This window comes from Accipiter gentilis, chromosome Z (assembly GCF_929443795.1).
Source record: "Accipiter gentilis chromosome Z, bAccGen1.1, whole genome shotgun sequence".
Taxonomy (NCBI): domain Eukaryota; kingdom Metazoa; phylum Chordata; class Aves; order Accipitriformes; family Accipitridae; genus Astur; species Astur gentilis.
In genome coordinates, this window is record NC_064919.1 from 61,546,681 (window position 1) to 61,565,658 (window position 18,978).

The following is an 18,978-nucleotide window of genomic DNA, read 5'->3' on the forward strand; positions in this document are numbered from 1 at the left end:
TGAAGCAACAGTAGCTCTTGTCAGACATGCTTAGCTTCTTCAGGCTCTAGGGTCCCCCCTTTGCTATATAGTAAGCCTCATGCTTTATTCTGGTCCTATGTATTCGCTAAGATATCTCAAACAACATAATTAGGGTGATCTTAGCTGCTGTTTGCACAGCAGAGCATTTAAACTGGCAGCAGTAGGAGTCCAATAGAGCCGTGGGTCAACATCAACACGTGCAAACAGATGAGGGGTGGACAAACCTGAATTTGGGTTTCCTGCTGCCACCGTGGTGAGTTCAGTCTGTGCTCTGCCCTTCCTCCTGATTGTTTCCAGCCCCTCTTTCCTGTTCTTCCACTCTGCTTCTGCAGTGGCCTTCTGCCCTGTACTTAATCCACAAATGTTTACGTGTGGTGGGGTAGTAGCCACCGGTGATGTTGGTGTGACTACATATAATGAAAGTTGCCTTTGGTTTCAGCAGAAGGCTGCAGGCATGTCTCCTTTTGCTGTTAACTTGTGCCTCTGCTTCCAGCTCCCTGTGTAGGGAGGGATGAATGCCTTTCAGATAAGCTTATCACCCTTTTTGGGTAATATTCAAAGTATTTCACCCTCCACAAATCATTCCTTCTTTTATGTAGGTATGCATGTGCATATGCATTTGATTTATCAATATACCTTCTTCTCAGAGGAAAATGAGGTATAAACGTTCTAATGCTAGAAACAAATTTGGTGGTGTCTGTAGGCAAGAGACTTAGCATTTTTCTTCTCACTAAACCCAGTGACGGGGTTGATACTAAGGCATGCTGTAGAAGCTAACATTTTTCTATGTCCTTCATAGTTGAGTAGTGTATTTTACTTGCCTGGCAATATTAAACTGTCCTTTTCATTATTTCATTTATATTCTGATTATGTTAAGTTGAACTGAGGTTACAGCAGGTAAAATGTAAGGAAATGGAATCCATATGGTAAAATTTTGGCTCTTATTGAGGATTGTTAATGTATATTGCTAATAAAATGCAAACAGGTTAAAGTAATTCCAGTGAAATGAACAAAGCAAATGGTAAATGTGTCAATATGTGGAATTCAAATCACAAGTTATTTATTTAAGAAAGCAGTGAATGTATAAAGCTGACAAGAACTTCTCACATTTTACTATTTGTTTCCTCATGAATCAACCTCTGGAGACGGAAAGCCTGTTGCAAATTCCTCCCGGAATGTGCAATATCATTTTCAATGCCTCGAGTCTCCAGTGATGTGCTAATCTGACCAACCAGCCTTTTAAAAAAATGGCTTTCTTTAAAGCCGATGTGAAAAATGTCATTTTTGCTGTAAGCATGTGGAAACTAAGCAAACTTTCCAACCAGACAGGCTACTTACCAGTATAGCCTTTTCCAAGCTGCCTTCAAACTTGGCCCTGTTAATGGCTTTTGGACTAGGCAAGTGGAGGTAGGATGGCCTGTAAGGGAAAGAAAGAACTTGCAATTGGTGTTCATCGCCTCTTCAGGATCCGTCAATCTGCTTCCTTAGGCTTGCAACTTTTTCAGGAACATAAACTGTGGGTTTATTAGCAGAGGGTTTTAAGGTCAACTGGGTAGTTTGTAGAAAGGAGCTAGAGTTTTAAAGGTGCTCTTTGAGCACCTGAATCTTGGGGAAATCTGTTGTGCCTTGAGGTGACCAGCTAGCAAAGTATGCAAAGGTAAACATTTAAAATTTTATTAAGGAGTTACATGAAGTATTGCTGGAGACAGTGAGACTGGCAGTTAAATGTAGGTGGAAAGTGTTGGGCAACAGGCTGATAAATCGCATTTCATGTTTGTAATTGTAGATGGCAACACTTTAAGCTAACTGAAATGTTTGGAGTTGGATTTTCATATACTTCCTCCAACTCCATTACTCTGTCCCCTTACAGAACAATTATACTGAATTTAAGATAAAATGAACCACGTTATTTTTCTGTACCAGGTTAAAGGACCCTACTAGACAAGAGATGGCTGTGCTCTGGTATCATTATACAAAAAGACAATGTCAGAACTACTTAATGTCTTTTAATGTATTGCTTCTACTAAAGTCTCACTTGATGATACTGTAGAAAGCCTGAGGTTTAAAAGTAAAGGATATGTATACCTGTAAGCAGAAAAATGAATGTTAAATGTTCTGGCAGCAGACGTGGTTATATGCTGCATGCCAAAGCTATCTTGCATCTGTGTGGTTAAATGAGACTTTTTCTAAACTTTGTGGGAATTCAAGTATCTTGAGACACAACTGAGGAATCCTACAGCCTTCTGCCAGTGTCGGCACTTGACAGTCTGTGAAATCAAGCAGTTTTGACACTTGGCTCCAGGAGCATGCTGTGTGGTTGCTGTTGCAACACTGTCCCCTTGGTATGATAGTCCTAAGGTCCATGTATTGTAATAGTGCTCAGTGTCTGTAAATGGATGTGGTTGGACTTGTGGTAGCACGTACATAAGCCTGAAATAAGACCTTTTTCAAGGAAATGGGGGGAGGAGGACTCAGGAGAGTGAATGAACAGGAATGAGGCTCTATGAGAAAGCTCAGGGGAAAGACTGGTTTAGCAAACATTTTTAATTTTACATCAGGATGTCATTTTACTGGACTTCTGTTGTCAACACTCCCATGCTAATGGTGTTTTTTTTGTTTTCCTTGTGTGTGCTGTGTCTGGCAGTGAGATCTGGCCCAGAACCGTGGTCCTGTAGATCCTGTGTGACACAAAACTTGTGTAGGCAGATAATGTCTGTCTGCTGGCCAGAAGATGCATGTGTATTTCTGTATGAAAATCTGAGCCTGCATGCTTTGGACAATGTAATAACTAGATTAGGAGAGATATAGCCATTTTTAAGGGAGGGGGACAGTAGTTCAATGTTGGAAAGATTTGAAAAATGCCATATTGAAGAGCCTCATGATTTAATAAAATGTATTAGTCTACTATTTCAAGTGAACCTGCCCTCCGAGTTCACAGCTGTGATAGCTTTTTGAGTGCTTGCAGTGTCTGCCTTTGTCCAGAGCCCTTTCTTGGAGCAAATGTTCAGGGAATGGACTGAATTCCCTTAACTGGAGTCGTAGAAAAAGGCTCAGCCCATCTGGTTTTACTGTTGTGGGACATGCGCTAGCTGCTTGTGACTGTGCTTTTTGACAGAGGAAGCCTATAGAAAACTGTTTTGATTGGAACCTTCGATTTTTCAAGACTGAAAAGATAAGTGTCTTCCAACATAATAGTAGACCTGTAGGTACTAAATACCTTAGTAACAGAACATCTGCAATAGGTGTTTGGTGCTGTAAAGCCATTTTTTCTTAAGTAGCCTGTTGAGTGATCGCTGTTCTTGTAGTTAAAGTTGGCATATTTTCTTCTGCATGTTTATTAAACTGTTGCATTAGATACCTGCAAGTCAATATTGGCAGTGGAGGCTCAGGAAGGAACTCCTTCTGCCTCTCTAGCTTTGAGCAGTGCTTTTCTGGTATCTGTACATGTAATCCTGTCCACATATTTTCCAGCAGCCTGGCAGTGCTGTAAGCTCCTACCCCACTGCAGTGAGGGCAGCTCAGGTAGCAGTGAGCCTGGCTCAGAGCACTGCCAGCTCAGACCTCCTCTGGCTACGGGGTGGGGTTGGCTGGTGCTGTGTTGGTGCAGTAGCAACACCTGAATTGCCAACCTGAGAGCAATCACGGAGCTGAACAGCCATGGGCAGGTGCTCCTGGGGTGCTGGGTACCTAAAGTACAAATTTGACTAGGAGTAGAAAGATGATACTGAATTTATTGGCCTCTTTCACACTAAGGCAGAATAGTTCCATGTTCTCATATAACCTAAGGTTTTAAGTCACCTTGACTATCTAAAATGCAACTAGTTTTTCTTGAAACTACAGCACTGAAGTGTGCTGACAAATGCTTCACATTTGCAGCTCAATCTCGTGGTACAGGCAGACATAAATGGGATGCTGCCTAGCGCCTGTTGTACTGAGCTCAGCTTTCATCAGTAGTTTTTATGCAAGAGGAGTTTGGCTTTTGTTTTTGTGTTTTCAACTGTTATAGCATGGCTCTGTTAAATGCTTTTTAGTGTGCTAATATTGGGGATGTGGGTATAGGCTTGGGTGGAGGAGGCCCAAAGGTGTGAGGGGAGGGGTATGGAGAATTTGCACCATTTCTCACCAGTGGACTGGAGCACTGCCTTGCCTTGCCGACTGTGTGGCCAGGATGGCACGCTGCTGGGGCTGCCAAATGTGGTTTAACTAATGTTTAATTCAAATACTCTGGTGAAAAACTTTTATTCCAGCATTTTACAGTATTTGCTCACGTATCTCTCTTCTTCTCCCTCAATCTTGACTTTACAAATTCTTTTCTGTCACTGTAAGAGGATTTTGTTCTCTCTGTCCTCTGTTATGTCCTGTGTATTGAGCTTCCCTGTTGTGGTGCCAAAGAGCCCTCCTCCTCCTTGCTCACGTCTCACTTTCCATGGGAAAAAGTCTCTGGTGGCAGGAAATTGAGGGGGATTGGCCCTGGGAAATAAAAGCCTCTGTTCCTTTCTTTGCCTTCTTCAGTATAAGAATTCTTTTGGTGTGTCTGTGGCAAATGCCTTATTAAAGGGTCTGCCTGCTAGAAGCAGCCACGTGCTCTTCGTGAACTATTGCATATAGTCAAATGTCTGAGTGCAAATGAATGACCAGGAACCCTCAAATGCTGTTGTAGGTTTTGCAGGGGTTTTTTTTCCAGCCTCAGTTTTTTAAGATAAAAAAAAAAGTCTGTCTGGGGAATTGTTATCTCTAAATAACTTAGACTTATGCCTTGTAAAGTGTTTCATAAATTTGCATTCAGAAATTAAAACAAACATTACCTTTCTTTGCATGCTCTTTGGTTATGTATTATAGAAGTTTCAAGTTTAGCTTCATTTAAAAATACAATCCATGGGCTTATTTGAAAACTGTTGCAGATTAGACCTGTAAAACACCTCCTATTTAATGGCATCTCAAGTATAAACATACTAATGGGAGAGATCTGGTAAACTCAGTGTTGATGTGGATTATCTCTGTGACCCTGTGACCTCCAAAATCCTTACCATGGTTGTGATAAGAGGGTTAACTCTGAACTTGGGCAACATTTACACAGCCAGTACTTGTTCTTAAAATTCTTGTGTAAACTGAGCATATCTTATGTGAACCTGAAGTTTTGAATCACTTTCTAGACACTGTTAGTAAGTAAGGTCATGGCTCCAGTGGCTCTTGCACACCTGGGCTGGCTACTAGTTTCAGTAATTATATTGCAGCTTCAGAAGTGGTGGCCCTATTTCTGAAAACTTACTCAAATCCAGAAGGTTGAAATGCTTTTATGTTGTCTAGTAATGCTGAGTCAGACCCAGTAAAAGCTGCTTGTGATGTGTTGACTGTAGGCACATGGCATGCCTTGGGTTGCGTTGGCAGCCCTGTGGTCAGCAGCTGACAGAGCTCCAAGTGTTTGTCAACAGCTGGAGTGGCTGTCTTGGATCAGGGCACATCAGAAAGTTTTTGCAATCCATAACCAAACCCCAGACATCCACTGGTCCTAGCTACTGCCTTGCCTATTCTTCTCTTTCTTCCATGATGGTGGTACACAGGACAAATATTTCAGACAAAGATAAGGATGGGTGTAAGTGCAGTACGTCAGCTGGTGGAAGATGCTCAAGTCTCTCAATTTATGAACGCTCCCTGGTAAACAGACTTATCTTTGTAAGAAATATGTGGAATGAGAATATGTAGGAAGTTGCTAGTAGAATGTGACTGTATTCCCATTGAATCAATTGTGGGAAGGGTATACTTACACAATTGTTGCATCATACTGAGTGCCAGAGTAAGTCTGTTCTTGTGTTTGTTCAAAACTAGGTGTGGCAATTTAAGCTTTAGTACTGCTCGCTGCTCCATGCAGTGTTTCATACACACTCTTCCTTTGGTGTTTTTCCACGAAGGAATACCTGTAATGAGGGAACTTGGTGTCTTAGCACACATGCTTCGTATGTATTGACTGTTGGCGAACAGGGTGACAACATCTAAAGTGAATTGAAATGGAGAGCTTTTAGGCTAGTTACACTGGCATTTTTATAGTTCTTGTCAGTAGTCCAGATTTAACATTCCCTCTTTGAGGCATATTTGATATTTTTCCTCTTAATTCCAAATCAAGTCACTAAATTGATTAATTGAATCATAAGATGTTATTTTAGATGCCTTTTCCCCCCGCCCGGTATAGCTTCTAGGTAGTGTGCATGTGCCTTGTTTTGTGGTATTTGGATCTTTTCAGCTGCAACATTTTGTGTCTGCCTGGATCCTCCTTGGCTTTACCAGTGGGCTGGATGTCTTCAGGTGAAGCCTAACCCTGCTTACTCTACCCTGTAACATCTTCCCTTGTGAGTTGAGCACTATCAAGAAGTTACTGATACAGCAGAAATGTGTTTGTTCTTTCATCAATCTTCACAGTCTTATGACTAATACATGCCCTGTTAGGCAGAAAGACTGAGCTTTCTGTCTTCAAACCAAGCTCGTTTGTGTGTTGAATTTGGTGTGGCTGGATTGATGGATGCATTCATAGGGTGTTTGAAGTTGGGGAAAGCTATATGCAGGACTCTAGTCGAAAACTGAAGCCTTTGCCAAAATATATTATAGTAGACTAGACTTTAAGGACCCAAGCTTTCAAAGTAGTTTCCTCTACAGCTCAGTCCTGGGCCCATGTCTATCCTGCAGGTTGTCATTGCTGTTTCTAAAAGTGTGTGTAACCGCTTATTTGATGTGATAGTACTGTTGTTTGAAGCCAGTGTGTGCTGGAGGGGGAAAGCGTGCAATCAGTCTTATTGGAAGCCAGTGTTGCAAGAGAGTCCTTCCAGCATAAGCTCTGTAGGTGTTGGCACTCCCTGTGCTCTGTCTTTTCAGGGCTCAGAAACAGCTGCTTTGTCCCTGGCAGGAAAGAAGCCTGTTTTCCTACTTGTGAGCTGCTGATACAGTATCTCTTCTAGAAAGGATCTGGGTTCTCCACTTTTCAGTGTCTACAAGTTACTTGTTCTCACCTCTTGCCCTTTCCCCCTCATTGTTGGAGGGTTTCCTAAGCAGAACAACAATTACAATCACACAGAATCTGTCAGTGCCTTCATCCACCCTCTGAATCAATCTTTGCAAATAATTTCAATGAGGGATTTGAGGCTGGCCAGGGCTGCTTGATCTGGGATGTCCTAATTGAGGATGGGAGGGACCTGTGGATGTGTGTAGATCCAGGACTAGATCGTAAAGCATTAGTGTTATTCAGGTAAATTCCTAGACTGATACTTATCAAATAGGTTATGTGGTTTTCTTACTCCTACTTGCAGACAAGCTGCCTTTTTTGATGCTTTGCTTATGGCTGTAGTGAGTTGTGTTTGGACGGCAGGAGTAAATGGCTGTTTAATGAGCTCCCAGGGCATGGGAGCTGTGTCACAGGGAACAAAGGCTTAGTCTGGTATTGGCTGTCCCATCCTGGCTGACAGGGCTATAGCCCACTATGATGGTCAGCTGGGCTCCTCTGATGGCATTTATCTTCCTCCGTGGGGCTGTCGTAGCTGAGGGAGAGCTATGATGTTTGAAAAATGGTCTTAGAGCTCAATGTCACAAGTAATAAAGTGAAATATTAAATTTCAGCATGGTGGCTCATCAACACTTCTCCCTTGCTCTTGAGAGCCAGGACCCCTCTGCAGCAGAGGAACTGTATCAGGGAGTGGGAGCAGCATGACCTGGGCTCGCTGATGGTGGCCTGGGCAAGAGCAGCAGCAGAGCAGCCTCCATGGCCAGTTTGTCAGGCTGAGTGTTTTGCCACCTGTATCTCATGTTTGCCTCCAAACTAATGTTTTGGTTCATAGCAAGCGATGACCTGATTACAGTATCTGAGAGCTCGTTGTAGAGTGAGTCATCCTTATTGGAGCTACCAGACTTAAAAGGGACTCCGAGCAAGATACTTACTTGTTTTATCAGTGTATGAAACTTCTGGGTAATTAAGAAAAGTCATCTGAAAAGCAAAGGAAGATGAGAGATAACAATGCCTGTAGTGATTAAAACTGAAACTACAAAGCTCAAAACAGCTATAGGATATGTTAACAAATGTGTGGTAGCATCAGTCCAAAATGTGGGCAAGTAGTATCATTTCTTTTGTGTCCTCAGTAAATGCATGTGGGATAATTTCTGTGGGTCTTTTTGAGGTACAGCCTTCAATGTATGTGTGTACTGTTAAAGCCCAACTCCTGGCTTTATTATAGTGCCTTTTACTTGAGTTGCCTGTATCAGCTACTGGAAGGCGTTTACCCACTCCATGATGCAGCTGCATCAGGGAACCACTGAAAACTTGCTTGTGGCAAGTGCAGTCTGTGTAACAGTTTTTTAAAAGCATCTCACAGTGCATTTGAGGAGGAGAGGCCCGTGTGTTTTTTACCAAGGATGTCTTGGTGTTCTCAGTTAACTGGCTTGTGGGCTGCCGCAGAAAGTGGCTGGCCCAGCCCTGCATTTCCGTCCCCTCCCTTGAGCCTGTGCCAGTGTGTCTGCAGGTGTGCAGCAGCTCAGATCAGGGACCTGATCTTCCTAGAAGTGGGTCTCTTCGTCGTCATCGCTCTTCAGTGAGGGCTGCCCCTTGTTCTGGTTCACTGATGCAGCTGCAGGATTGCTGGCTCTGACATGAGAGGTGACAGGAGTATGTGGCTGAGAAACATGAGGGAGGGCAGGGGCAGCTCTTTTTGGCAGCTGCTAGCACAAATCGGGTGTCACTTTGGTAACTGGTTTATATTGAAAGCTGTTTCCAAAAGCCTCACATGCTGTGATTAAAATTCAGCACTACTGTATGGTCCTTCAGGTTCATTGCTAGAAGCATTTGGAAGAATTGTAGATCTAATCATGGAGGCCCTCTCTACCCTACAAAGAGAGGGAGACTAGTCATGGCGTAGTAGATGTTAATAATCAGTGTTGTCTGCAGCTGGAGATGTGCACAGAGTCATTCTTAATAGGCTGGGAGAGTGCTTTTATGGGAGGTGATGTGGGTGCAGCAGTAAGTAGGAGTGTGAATACCACAGCTTGTTCATTTGATTACAGCCCTCATCATCCCCATCAGTGGGATGCAGCTCAGTCTATTGCAGTCTCACAGGTTCCTGAAGCTGCAGCTTGTTTCCAGGTTGCCCTGAGATACGTTTGCAGTGCGTTGTTGTCTTCAGCTCTACTGCTGAGGCTCAGCTTAGCACAGGGCTGCTCCATCTGCTGCTTGCTTTGAGCTTCCCTAGAGGAGTCCTCAAACTCCTCTGAGGATGTGTAAGCTGAAACTCTGCTGGGTCCCAAAGTCAGTGCCACATGTTTGCGTGCTCCATCCTGTCCCCAAACCAGGCAATGGACAAAGAGCTTGGTTTTGAACAAGTGAAACTTGAGGAATTCATCATACAGAGAACAGAATCTTTTTGGCAACCTAGATATCTTTGTGTGCCATGCTATAAAAGGCCACTTTTGAGCAGGAGGGATGACTTTCAATTTCTCTTCTGTAGTAAATTGCCTAGGTTCTCAGTAAAATTGCTCTAAGAATCACCCTGACTCATGTAACTTGATATGGGTTTCTGTTTGCAGCTATTGTGGATGATGAAAGGATTTCAGCGGAGGAAATGGATGAGAGGAGGCGTCAGAACATTGCTTATGAGTATCTGTGCCACTTAGAAGAAGCAAAAAGGTAAGTAAACGAAAGCACACCTACCCCTGTCCTTTAAATACAGAAGTTCTTGTTGTGTTCTTGAGTATTGTAATTTTTAATTCAACTTCTTGAATTAGTTGGATTAACTTAATGTTGGAATTTTATAGCATTCGATATGAGAAACTAATGCCCAATGTGAAAAGTTCAATTCAAAGAAGGATTTAGAAATAATTAAGACAATCTCCTCAGAGTTACTGTGGTGACCATCTTCAATGAAAGTCAGGGCTGGGTACTAGAACCAAAGGCTGTGGTTTTGTGAGAAGTTGAGTGCGGCTTATGTGACTAACTGGGGAAAGTCTTTTGTTCCTGCCTGCATGGTCGTGCTTGTGCTCCCTTCTTGGCACTAGTGCTTGTGGAGTGATTCAAGTTGCTCAGACAGAAGAAAATGACCTGGGCTCTGGGTTAATGATCCATATCATCTCAGTGTTTCAGTGGTAAGTGCAGGCAGGGCAATAAGATAACCTGGACTCTGCTCTTCCTTTACTTCCTCTAACCCATTGTTCAGAAATACTCATCTCTTGAAGCGACAGTCTGTGATTAAGCATTCATCTGCAACTGCACAGGGATTTTAGCACCTTTGTGCAAATGTACTGTGCTAGGTACACTTTATTCTCAAAGCACTCAACAATATTTTCATAATAACTGAGCAAGGAAATAAGGTGCAATATCCTTGTGCTTTTGGAGTAGCTTGAAGTGCTGCTATTATCATACGTAAAAGCATATTTTACATTCAGTCTGGTCAGGATTTTTCAAAGATACCTGTTGTACTCAATTTATTGCCTGGGGCACCACTCTAAGTGTCTTGCTTCTGCTCTGTGTTTGCTGATGATGGTGTTTTTAGTCCTAAACTTTAGTTCCTAGGAATTTCTGTAGAGAAAAGGAAACCTGAACTCTGATTAGTAGTGCAAGCTGGCAAACCTCAGTGCGGTGATAAACCACAGGAGCTTCAGAATGGAGTAACTTTAGAATGAGAGCACTTCAGTCGGGAATCAACCATAAAACAGTGCCCTGGGCTTTGTTTCCACACCGTTCCCCTCACCATCACTGCGTGGCATTGATGGTTACCTCTTTAGCAGTCGCAGGGCAGCTAGTCGCCAATGATCTTGTCCTAGGGACATTGTTGTAAAAATCAGCCATTGCCACTTCCTATTCATTACACTGTCCCGTTTGCTGTAGCAAACATTGCCTCCTCTGCTCTTTCTCCCTCTTTTTGCTGCAGAGTGGTTCCCTGTTCACATATTTCAGATGGCAAGTGTCTTACCACTGCCAGAGAGGACTGTCTTTCCCTGCACACTCCTGTTGCCTCCATTGTGCAGTTGCAAGAGATTGCCCTTGGTCAGCTGCGTCAGCTTGCTATGCTGGCAGGGCATTTGTAGCTCTTTTGCTGAGTTAGTTTTCTAGTGGTTTAGTGAGCTGGTTGGTCTGATCAAGGGGTCAGAGAAGAATCAGTGCTGGCAAGAGGAAGGCGATGGGGTGCAGCAGAACACGTGAGAGAGGGGAGGGAGCAGGTCTCCACCTTGCTTGCTGAGAGGTTAGATCAGCTCCACCATCTCAGGAAATGTCAGTGAGACAAGCTTTGATTTTACTCAAGGTTCATCCTTGACTTGTTGCAACTCCCCTGCCTGCTGGCTTCTGGCAAGGTAGGAATAACAGTTAGTCTCCAAATCCAGCCTTTTCTATTACCATTATTAACATATCTTCATGGCTTTTTTCACCCTCTCACCTTTTCAGGGCTACTTGTTGCTTTGAACTCAAAGTCCTCTATTTAACTTGAAGCATCTCCCTTGATATTTCACAAAGAACTGTGAAGTTATTTTTACAATTAATGACTTCAATTGGCATCTGCTATGAGTAACCCCCTGCTCTTCCTTGTGTTTATTTTCATATGGGTTCATGTCATTAGCAGTTTTCTAGAAAGAAACACTCCTTTAGCTCTGCCAGCAGGTGATAGGACTTTGCAGCCAGAACAGTTGCTGTCAGGGCTGTTAGGTACCTGAAAGCATTTCTGGTTCTCCATTTGGAAAATTATAATTTACTGGTAAAGTTCACGGCAATACTTGCTACTGCATGAGGTGGGGATGAGTGCTGGAGCATAAGGGTTGGTTTGTCATAGGTGGAGCTGATGTGGCAACCCAGTGCTGCTGGATGTCCTCCTCCTGTGCCTCAGCACACTGTCCCCAGTGCTCCTTAGGGAGGAGAGGGTGGTGATGGTGATGAAGGCTCTGGGGGCGCTCTTGGGTGGACAGAGTTGCTATGGGGGAAAGAAGAGGGCGAGGGAAACTTGTCCCTTCACAGAGAACTGTTGGGACAACTCAGTTGCACCATGAGATTTTGCCCCGAGATGGACTCTGAGTAATGTGAAAACAAACCAGCAATGAACACATACAAAAAAACCTCGCAGAAATGCCTGTGTCTCATAGCTGTGTAGCCCCTAGCCCTGCTCCTTCAAGAGGTGAGTAATGTGGTCCAGGGGGGCTGGGCCAGTGTCAGGGACAGGCTGGGACGGCAAAAGTGCATGGCCATGTTCTCCCCAGCCCTGACCTGGCAAAACAGCAGCATGAGAAAATGCCATATCTCTTCTCACTGCACAGTTATTGCCCTCTCTGTGTGCTTGATTAGGAGTGAAACATGTTGACGTGCGGTCTTTTGCATGTTATAGCATTTTCCTTGTCCCAACAGAGCTTGAACAAAACTGGGGACTTTGGAAATCGAGATGGCAGCCTCGGAGAGAGCAACAGGGTTGTGATTCAAACTGTGACAAAACAAGACCAGTGCAAGCCTGGGAGGCTTGGGGGTAGGGCACAGGCTACCTCAACAGCACATGGAGGGTCCTGCCCTTCAGCCATGTTGGGGGTGCAGTTTTGCAGGATGGATCAGCTTTTGCTGCTGCTGCTGAATGGAGGGGTCGGGTCCCAGCTGAGTGCTCGCCCTTCCTCCCCAGTGCTGGGGCAGCCCCCGTGGGATGCACAGGGTCCCCTCCCCGGCTATGTGCTTGTGGCAGTGGGGCTGGGTCAGAGGAGGCAGGATGGTGCCTTTGGCCCCAGGCATGGCCACAAGCTGTGAAACCGCCCGGAGCTGTGGCTGCTGCCTGCTTGGTCCCAGCCATGCCCTCCTGGGCGAAACCTAGGAGTGGGAACTGCCTCTCTGACATACTTGATTTCTGTTTACAGGTGCAAGGTTTTTTTGCTTCTATGAAACCTCAATGCACAGAGAGGATTTTTTAGTATTTAGGACACTGTGGGTAGCAATGACAGTAAATAGACTGAAAGGGTAAAGCAAGGTGAGTTTTTCCATTCAGTTGGCTGCTGCTGAAATGACAGCAAATACTGTTTCAGCTAATCAGCAATGTGTTTTGGCCCATACTGAAGAGTAATAAATACTGAAATAAGCAATAAATAGCAAAAGTCTGAGGCAGCACAGGGCTGTGACAGTACTATGGCAGGAGTTACTTTTTTTTTTCCACCATATTTGTAATCAAAATATTATTTTATAGCAGCTCTCTCTGCATTTTTAAGTGCCAGAGTTAATTAAATGGGTGAAGAATGACTACTTTCAGCTGCTTTTCAGGCCACTGTTTGCACACTTACTTCCTGTAGTCCAGCTTTAATAAAAACTTTCCAAGTTTAACGTGAAAGAAGAATGCTGCTGCTGGTAGCTCGTGCTTCTACAAATACCTTCTGTGCTAGGCACAGTATCTGTTATATGTATACAGCATAGGAAATAATTTTTTTTAAACACAGTGAGCAGGCTTTTAAGATTTGCAGAGGTCAGTAATGTTTGACTAGGGTGTTATATTTGATATTGGGGAAAAAAACATTTTGTTCTGTCAGATTGCTGGCCCCTTTCTCCCTGAAATCGCACATCTGATAAATTGAACTTTTGGTTGCTCATATATGTTGTTTATTCTTTTGTCTTTAAGGAAAGTTTATTGCATATTTAAAAAAAAAAAGTAGGGAAAAATGGTTAGTATCCAGTATCCTTGAACTCCTGAGAAGAATAAAATCAAGAATAAGCAATTAGGAGTTGGGATTTTCTCACTTCAAGCAATGTAACCATGGGTGCCTTGAACAGAAGCTCTCTAGACATTACACCAATACATTTCCGGTATCGCTTGGGAAATTCTTCTATCAAATAACAAAAGTTTAAGGTGGGCATGAACAGCTGTGTCACAAGCCCTAATGTCTTATTGGATTAGGTTAATTTTAGTTGATAAAATTTACCACATCTTCCTTTCCAAAGATTATCTTAGTAATACCCAGAACATAAGATTCTGCCTCAAGTTTGGCTTTTACTGTTGCTTGCCTCTTTGCAGATGTGCAACCACCATGCTATAAATGATAATACAGATTTGAGGGGGTTTAAACCCTGACTGAAGCTTTGGCATGCATTGCAAATCAAGTTTACAGTAAATCTGTTGTGGTTGACTAGGGTTATAATCATCCATAATTAAGCAGACATTATTTCTCTTGGCTTCTTGGAAATTACACCTTCTTCTGCTGAGCTTGAATTTGAACCACGGGAGGCCTCATTTTACTAACCTTATCTCTCTCAGCATGAAATGGAATACACTTTGTTTCACAAAGTATATGCTGCAATTTCATAACCAGAACTGCCAGCATTTGTCTTATTTCTTTTTACTTACTCAGCTGTTCATAGGACAGGAACTTGTGTGAAACACTGAAGCTTTAGCTTCAATGTCAGGAAAATGAAGACACAGTGAAGGAAAACTCTCCTGCAAATTTCATTTGAGAAGTAATTTTTTATTTTGAAAATTTAAATCCTCATTCTTTTCCATTTTCTTTACAATAGAAAATCACATAATCCATTTTAGGTCCCAAAACCTGCCTCCTTCATTGTATTAATTTTTATTAAATTGGTTTGCAATGGCTAGTTGCAGTGTTTCTCACTGACGAGATCACAGTTGGAAGCTGCTGTGTAAAAATGTACATGACTTAAAAGGTCAAACCCTGAAGTGCTTAACTGGCTTCAGTTAAAGCCAACAGTTTTGCAGTACTATAGCACCATAGAAAGCCCAGCTTGCTCCAGTTGTCAGGACTGTGGGACCATGGAGGGTTGCTCTGGAGCCCACCCCATTCCTGGGGGGCTACCAGGGTCCCACGAAGGCTTGGTACTACAAGTGGATTCTGCCAGGTTTCATGATGCTGTTTCTCCGTGAGCGAAGTTGGCAGCCGTGCCGCCCTGGCAGCTCATGAGTGAATTAGTGCTACTCAAATGTGCTATTTTAAGTCCATTTCTTTCAGACTACAGGAAATCTTTAAAGCTTTGTGCTCAGAGGTAAATGCATAAAATTGTAATGTAGCTGTACAACTAGCTGACTAAAAGCAGAAGATGTTAAGATAGTTCTCGGTAACCTGTTCTGTATGGATTTGGCCAAAAAATCATTCTTCTGGGAGTGGTAGTCCACCTACATGTTGTAGATTATGAACTCTGGCTCACCTACCCCCTCTGTCTGCCTTAAGCCTAAGAAAGCACCCATGAACATGGCTGGCAGCAGCTCTGTAAAGGCCAAATGTTTGAAATTAGGATGCTTCATGAGATGAACTTCTTGGAAGAATCCTACTTAGCCAGGATATACCTATCCCTGAAGTAGCTCAGTCTATGCAGGGGTATTGATCAGCAGGTACACTTGCTGTTTCATGTTTTGATCCTCAAGGGTACTTACCTAGCAGACAGACTACCACCTATTGAGTTGAACAGTTTTTTGGTTTAGATAGTTATACATTTGCGCAGATATGTCAGAGTTTTCATATGCAAGTTATCAATCAATCCAAAAATTGCTTGGATAGTGATATTTGCATATGAAAAGTGTTAATAGTAAGATCTGAAGGAGAGAGAAACCTTTGTGTTAATTTCTGTACAGGTTGCATTGACCTTCTCACTGGGATGTTGAGGTAATTTGTGCATATGTTATGGGTCATTGCTCAGCATGTATACTTGTGGAATAATGCTGCTGAGTAATGATGGATGTGACCTTTGTTTTTTGGAGACGAAACCATATGGCACTTATCCTATAGCATTGCACTGAAGCAGCAGTATAGTCATTTCAGAGCTGGCTCTCTTTCCTAAAGTTTTCCACCCTTCTTTTAGGCACAGCCTCTCGTAAAAGGAACTGAGAATTTTTTGTTGTTGTTTTTACTTTTTTTTAACCGTTTTTACTTTTTTTTAACCGTTTTTACTTTTTTTTAACCGTTTTTACTTTTTTTTAACCGTTTTTACCCCCTTTACAAAATTTTTTTCTTAATAAGAGAGACAAATTTGAAACTAGTTCATGCTCTGATGCTTTCATATTGGTGTAGTTTGTACGTTCATCTTCACCAAGAAAGCACAGGGCTCTTTCATCTTTCCTTCACTTTCTCCTTTGAAACTTAGATTATCTGTGGTGCAGCTTGAAAGCCTGTTTGGCTTAAGACTAGCTGCTTGTCAGATCAAACTGATGGCTTCGTTCTGCAGCTCCTAGTTAATATTAAAGTGTAACCTGAGGTGGCCTCACTAAGGTATCGGTAGTAGCTGAGTCATTATGGTACCATATGGAGCACACCAAGGACTAGGGAAGCTGGCAGCGATTCTTGCACATCACTGACCCAAACTTCCACATCTGGAAGAATGGTAAAGGAAAGATTGAGTCTGAGTTGTGCAGGGAAGAACACAGCTGTGGATATTAGAGGTAGCAGAGGGACTTGAGGTTTGCACCTTGCCTAAGGGATTCATATGAAATTGCTGTTGGGAAGAAGCTGTGACAGTAACTGTGGGATGGAAGGGTGCTGTTTTATCCTTCACTTAGTGTGGAAGGGCTTACGTGTTGCTCCTAACCTCTGGGTAGGTCCTTCTGCACTGTTTCAACTTTGGTCAGGGTATAGTTCCTATTCATCCAAGAGCAGCCAAGGCTGCTTCTGGTGTATTAATGGTGAAATAAATCACAGCATGCGTGCCAGGGCACGTGTGCTGTGTACCCATGCTGGACTGCAGGCTGTGATGGTTGCATGCCACACTGCTGGCGTAGCTGGCCAGCAAGTGGTGCATTCTGCCTGTCACATATCCCATTGTGCTATAACTCTAGAGTAGCACTCAAAAAAGCTTTGTTATGTGGTCATGTGTCTGCTTGCTTTGGACCAGAGGAGAAAATTACCTGGGCTGATGGAATCTGCTTTTTAACAGCTCCCTTGCAGGAGTGTACATTTCGCATGCTGAAATCCTCCTTTTCCAACTGCCATCTCCTGGAGAGCTGTTGATTTTTGGAAGAAGTGTTTATTCAGGCTCTTGCAGAAACTGCTGAGGGGGGATGTAAATGGCACTTCATAGATCAGAAGAGGTGAGACAGCAACTTTACCCGGTGACCTTTATAGCACTACTTTGTGTAGATCACTACTGTTGATGAAGAGCCCACAGGTAGGTGCTGGTGAGATCTCACTGTATTGGAAACAAGAAATTGAGTGTTCACAAGAAACATGGTTCTCGACCAGAAGGCTTTTGCTATAGCTTTGTGGATGCTAGAAATCCAGGCCCTTATGACTTGCTTAGCTACATCTTTGCGAGTGGACAACCTAAAACTGGTCCAGTAATTGATGAGATTTACAAAAGAACCAATGTGCCGCTGTACATCCAGTTCTGGATTGGAAAAACAACGCAGGGAGTGGAGGGGTCAGTGCTCACTGAATGTGTTGGTGTGACCTTGCACCTGGCTTTTGCCTCCAGCTACTGCAGGCAAGAGCTTTATGAGATATGGCAGCAGCTGAGCATTATGAGCCTGGGTTCCTTTAAAAATCATTTTTGGTGCAAATATCTCAACGATTCACTGACTGGAGAAGGAACCCTGTGACAGTTTTTACCTCTTTAGGTATGGAGTAATGCTAGAAAGTGCTTTGGCTGTTGATGTTGTTCACTAGAGACTGTGTGAATCCTGTTAGTAGGTACAGCTATTGCAAAACCCACAGTGTTCTGCAACAGGAGTTAATGGCAGTCCTCTGTGAGGGACTCTTGCTGACAGTTAGGACTTGGGAAGATGCTTTTTAAAGCAACACGTGGTCAGACTTATAACTAAGCTGGTTAAGTAGCGGGGTTGTGTGTGTTAAGTGGCTCAGTGTGTGTACTGTATGGTGCTTTTGATTGCTGTTAGTCTCTGTTTCACATGCTCTAAGAAAGATGGCTTTCTACTCGCCTGCATTTAAATTCGAGGATCTAATAAGGGATAGGGTATAGCAGTGTCCCAGAGTTGCTGAGAGTATGTATGCACCTTGGAGGGGCTCAGATATTTGTGAGACCACCTCTTCTTGATGTTCTGGAGCCACTGTCATTTGAAGCTGATAGTGTGACAGCCTCCCATAATTGCTTTTGCTATTTTCGTTGATATATGTAGCGATAGGCATGTGCCGGCCTCTGTGTGGGGCCAAGTAAAACCCTCAAATTCTCTCCATCTCACTCGAAGTGGTGGGGGCTGTGAAAATGATTCTTGGTGCTTCCCTGTTTGCTTGTTGTCCAGCTGCCCATGCTTCTTCCAATTGCTTATGCACTTTCTGTAGTGAACAGATGAGAGATTTCAGGGTAATCTCTTCAATCCCAGATTTAACACTGACAGGGGGAAAGGTTCTTTAAACTGAGCCATTCTTTGGAAAATTTAAGTTATATCTGTTTTTCAACCAAGTTCAGGAACTGGCACACACTCTTGAATTAGTACAACTTAAACTAATTCAGTCACATGTGCAAAGGAATGTTTTCTTTAAAGCCCAAACAAAACATATTCCTTGCAAAGGTTTCTATTTTGCAGTTCCAAATCACATGAGGTAGTTGGAGGACCTCTTAGATACCCATGCATGTGCAGATGAGAAAGCAATCCATTGAGTTACCTGTTTCTGTTTGTAAAAAAAGCAACAATAGCCCAAAATATTCTTGCTGTAACTGCCCACAGTGTATGCATTTGAAATTAGCCTTGTGTTAGCTGCAAAATAAAGAGCTGAGATAGTGGTTGCCTGTTCCTGTAGTGGCAGCAGGACATGGCCTTGAACACTTAATGTATTCCACTGTTTCTACTGCATGCTAACATCATTCTTGACAACTAAGGCCTGAAATAGGTTTCAGAAGTAGAGACTGAACTGTGAATGGGTTTTGAGCCTGACAAATTTGAGTCTGGGGGAAGGGCTGTGAATGAATCCTCTCAAGTGAATGAATGGAGCTGCTCTCAAGCTTGAAGTGCTAGCAAGGATTTCACAGGGTTTCCAGTCACTATAAATGCTAGGCAGGTTCTGGCTTGGAAGCGGAGACCTCCA

At 43.1% G+C, this 18,978-nt stretch overlaps 1 protein-coding gene across 4 annotated transcripts in view; it reads left to right on the plus strand.

Moving 5' to 3' along the window:
- IQGAP2 (IQ motif containing GTPase activating protein 2) overlaps positions 1 to 18,978 on the plus strand; it is a 131,370-nt gene that overhangs the window by 12,864 nt on the left and 99,528 nt on the right. For all 4 annotated transcript variants that reach the window (XM_049794660.1, XM_049794664.1, XM_049794663.1 and 1 more), the window contains exon 2: positions 9,577 to 9,676. In XM_049794660.1, coding sequence (XP_049650617.1) covers positions 9,577 to 9,676 — 100 coding nt within the window. The remainder of the gene's footprint in view (positions 1 to 9,576; positions 9,677 to 18,978) is intronic.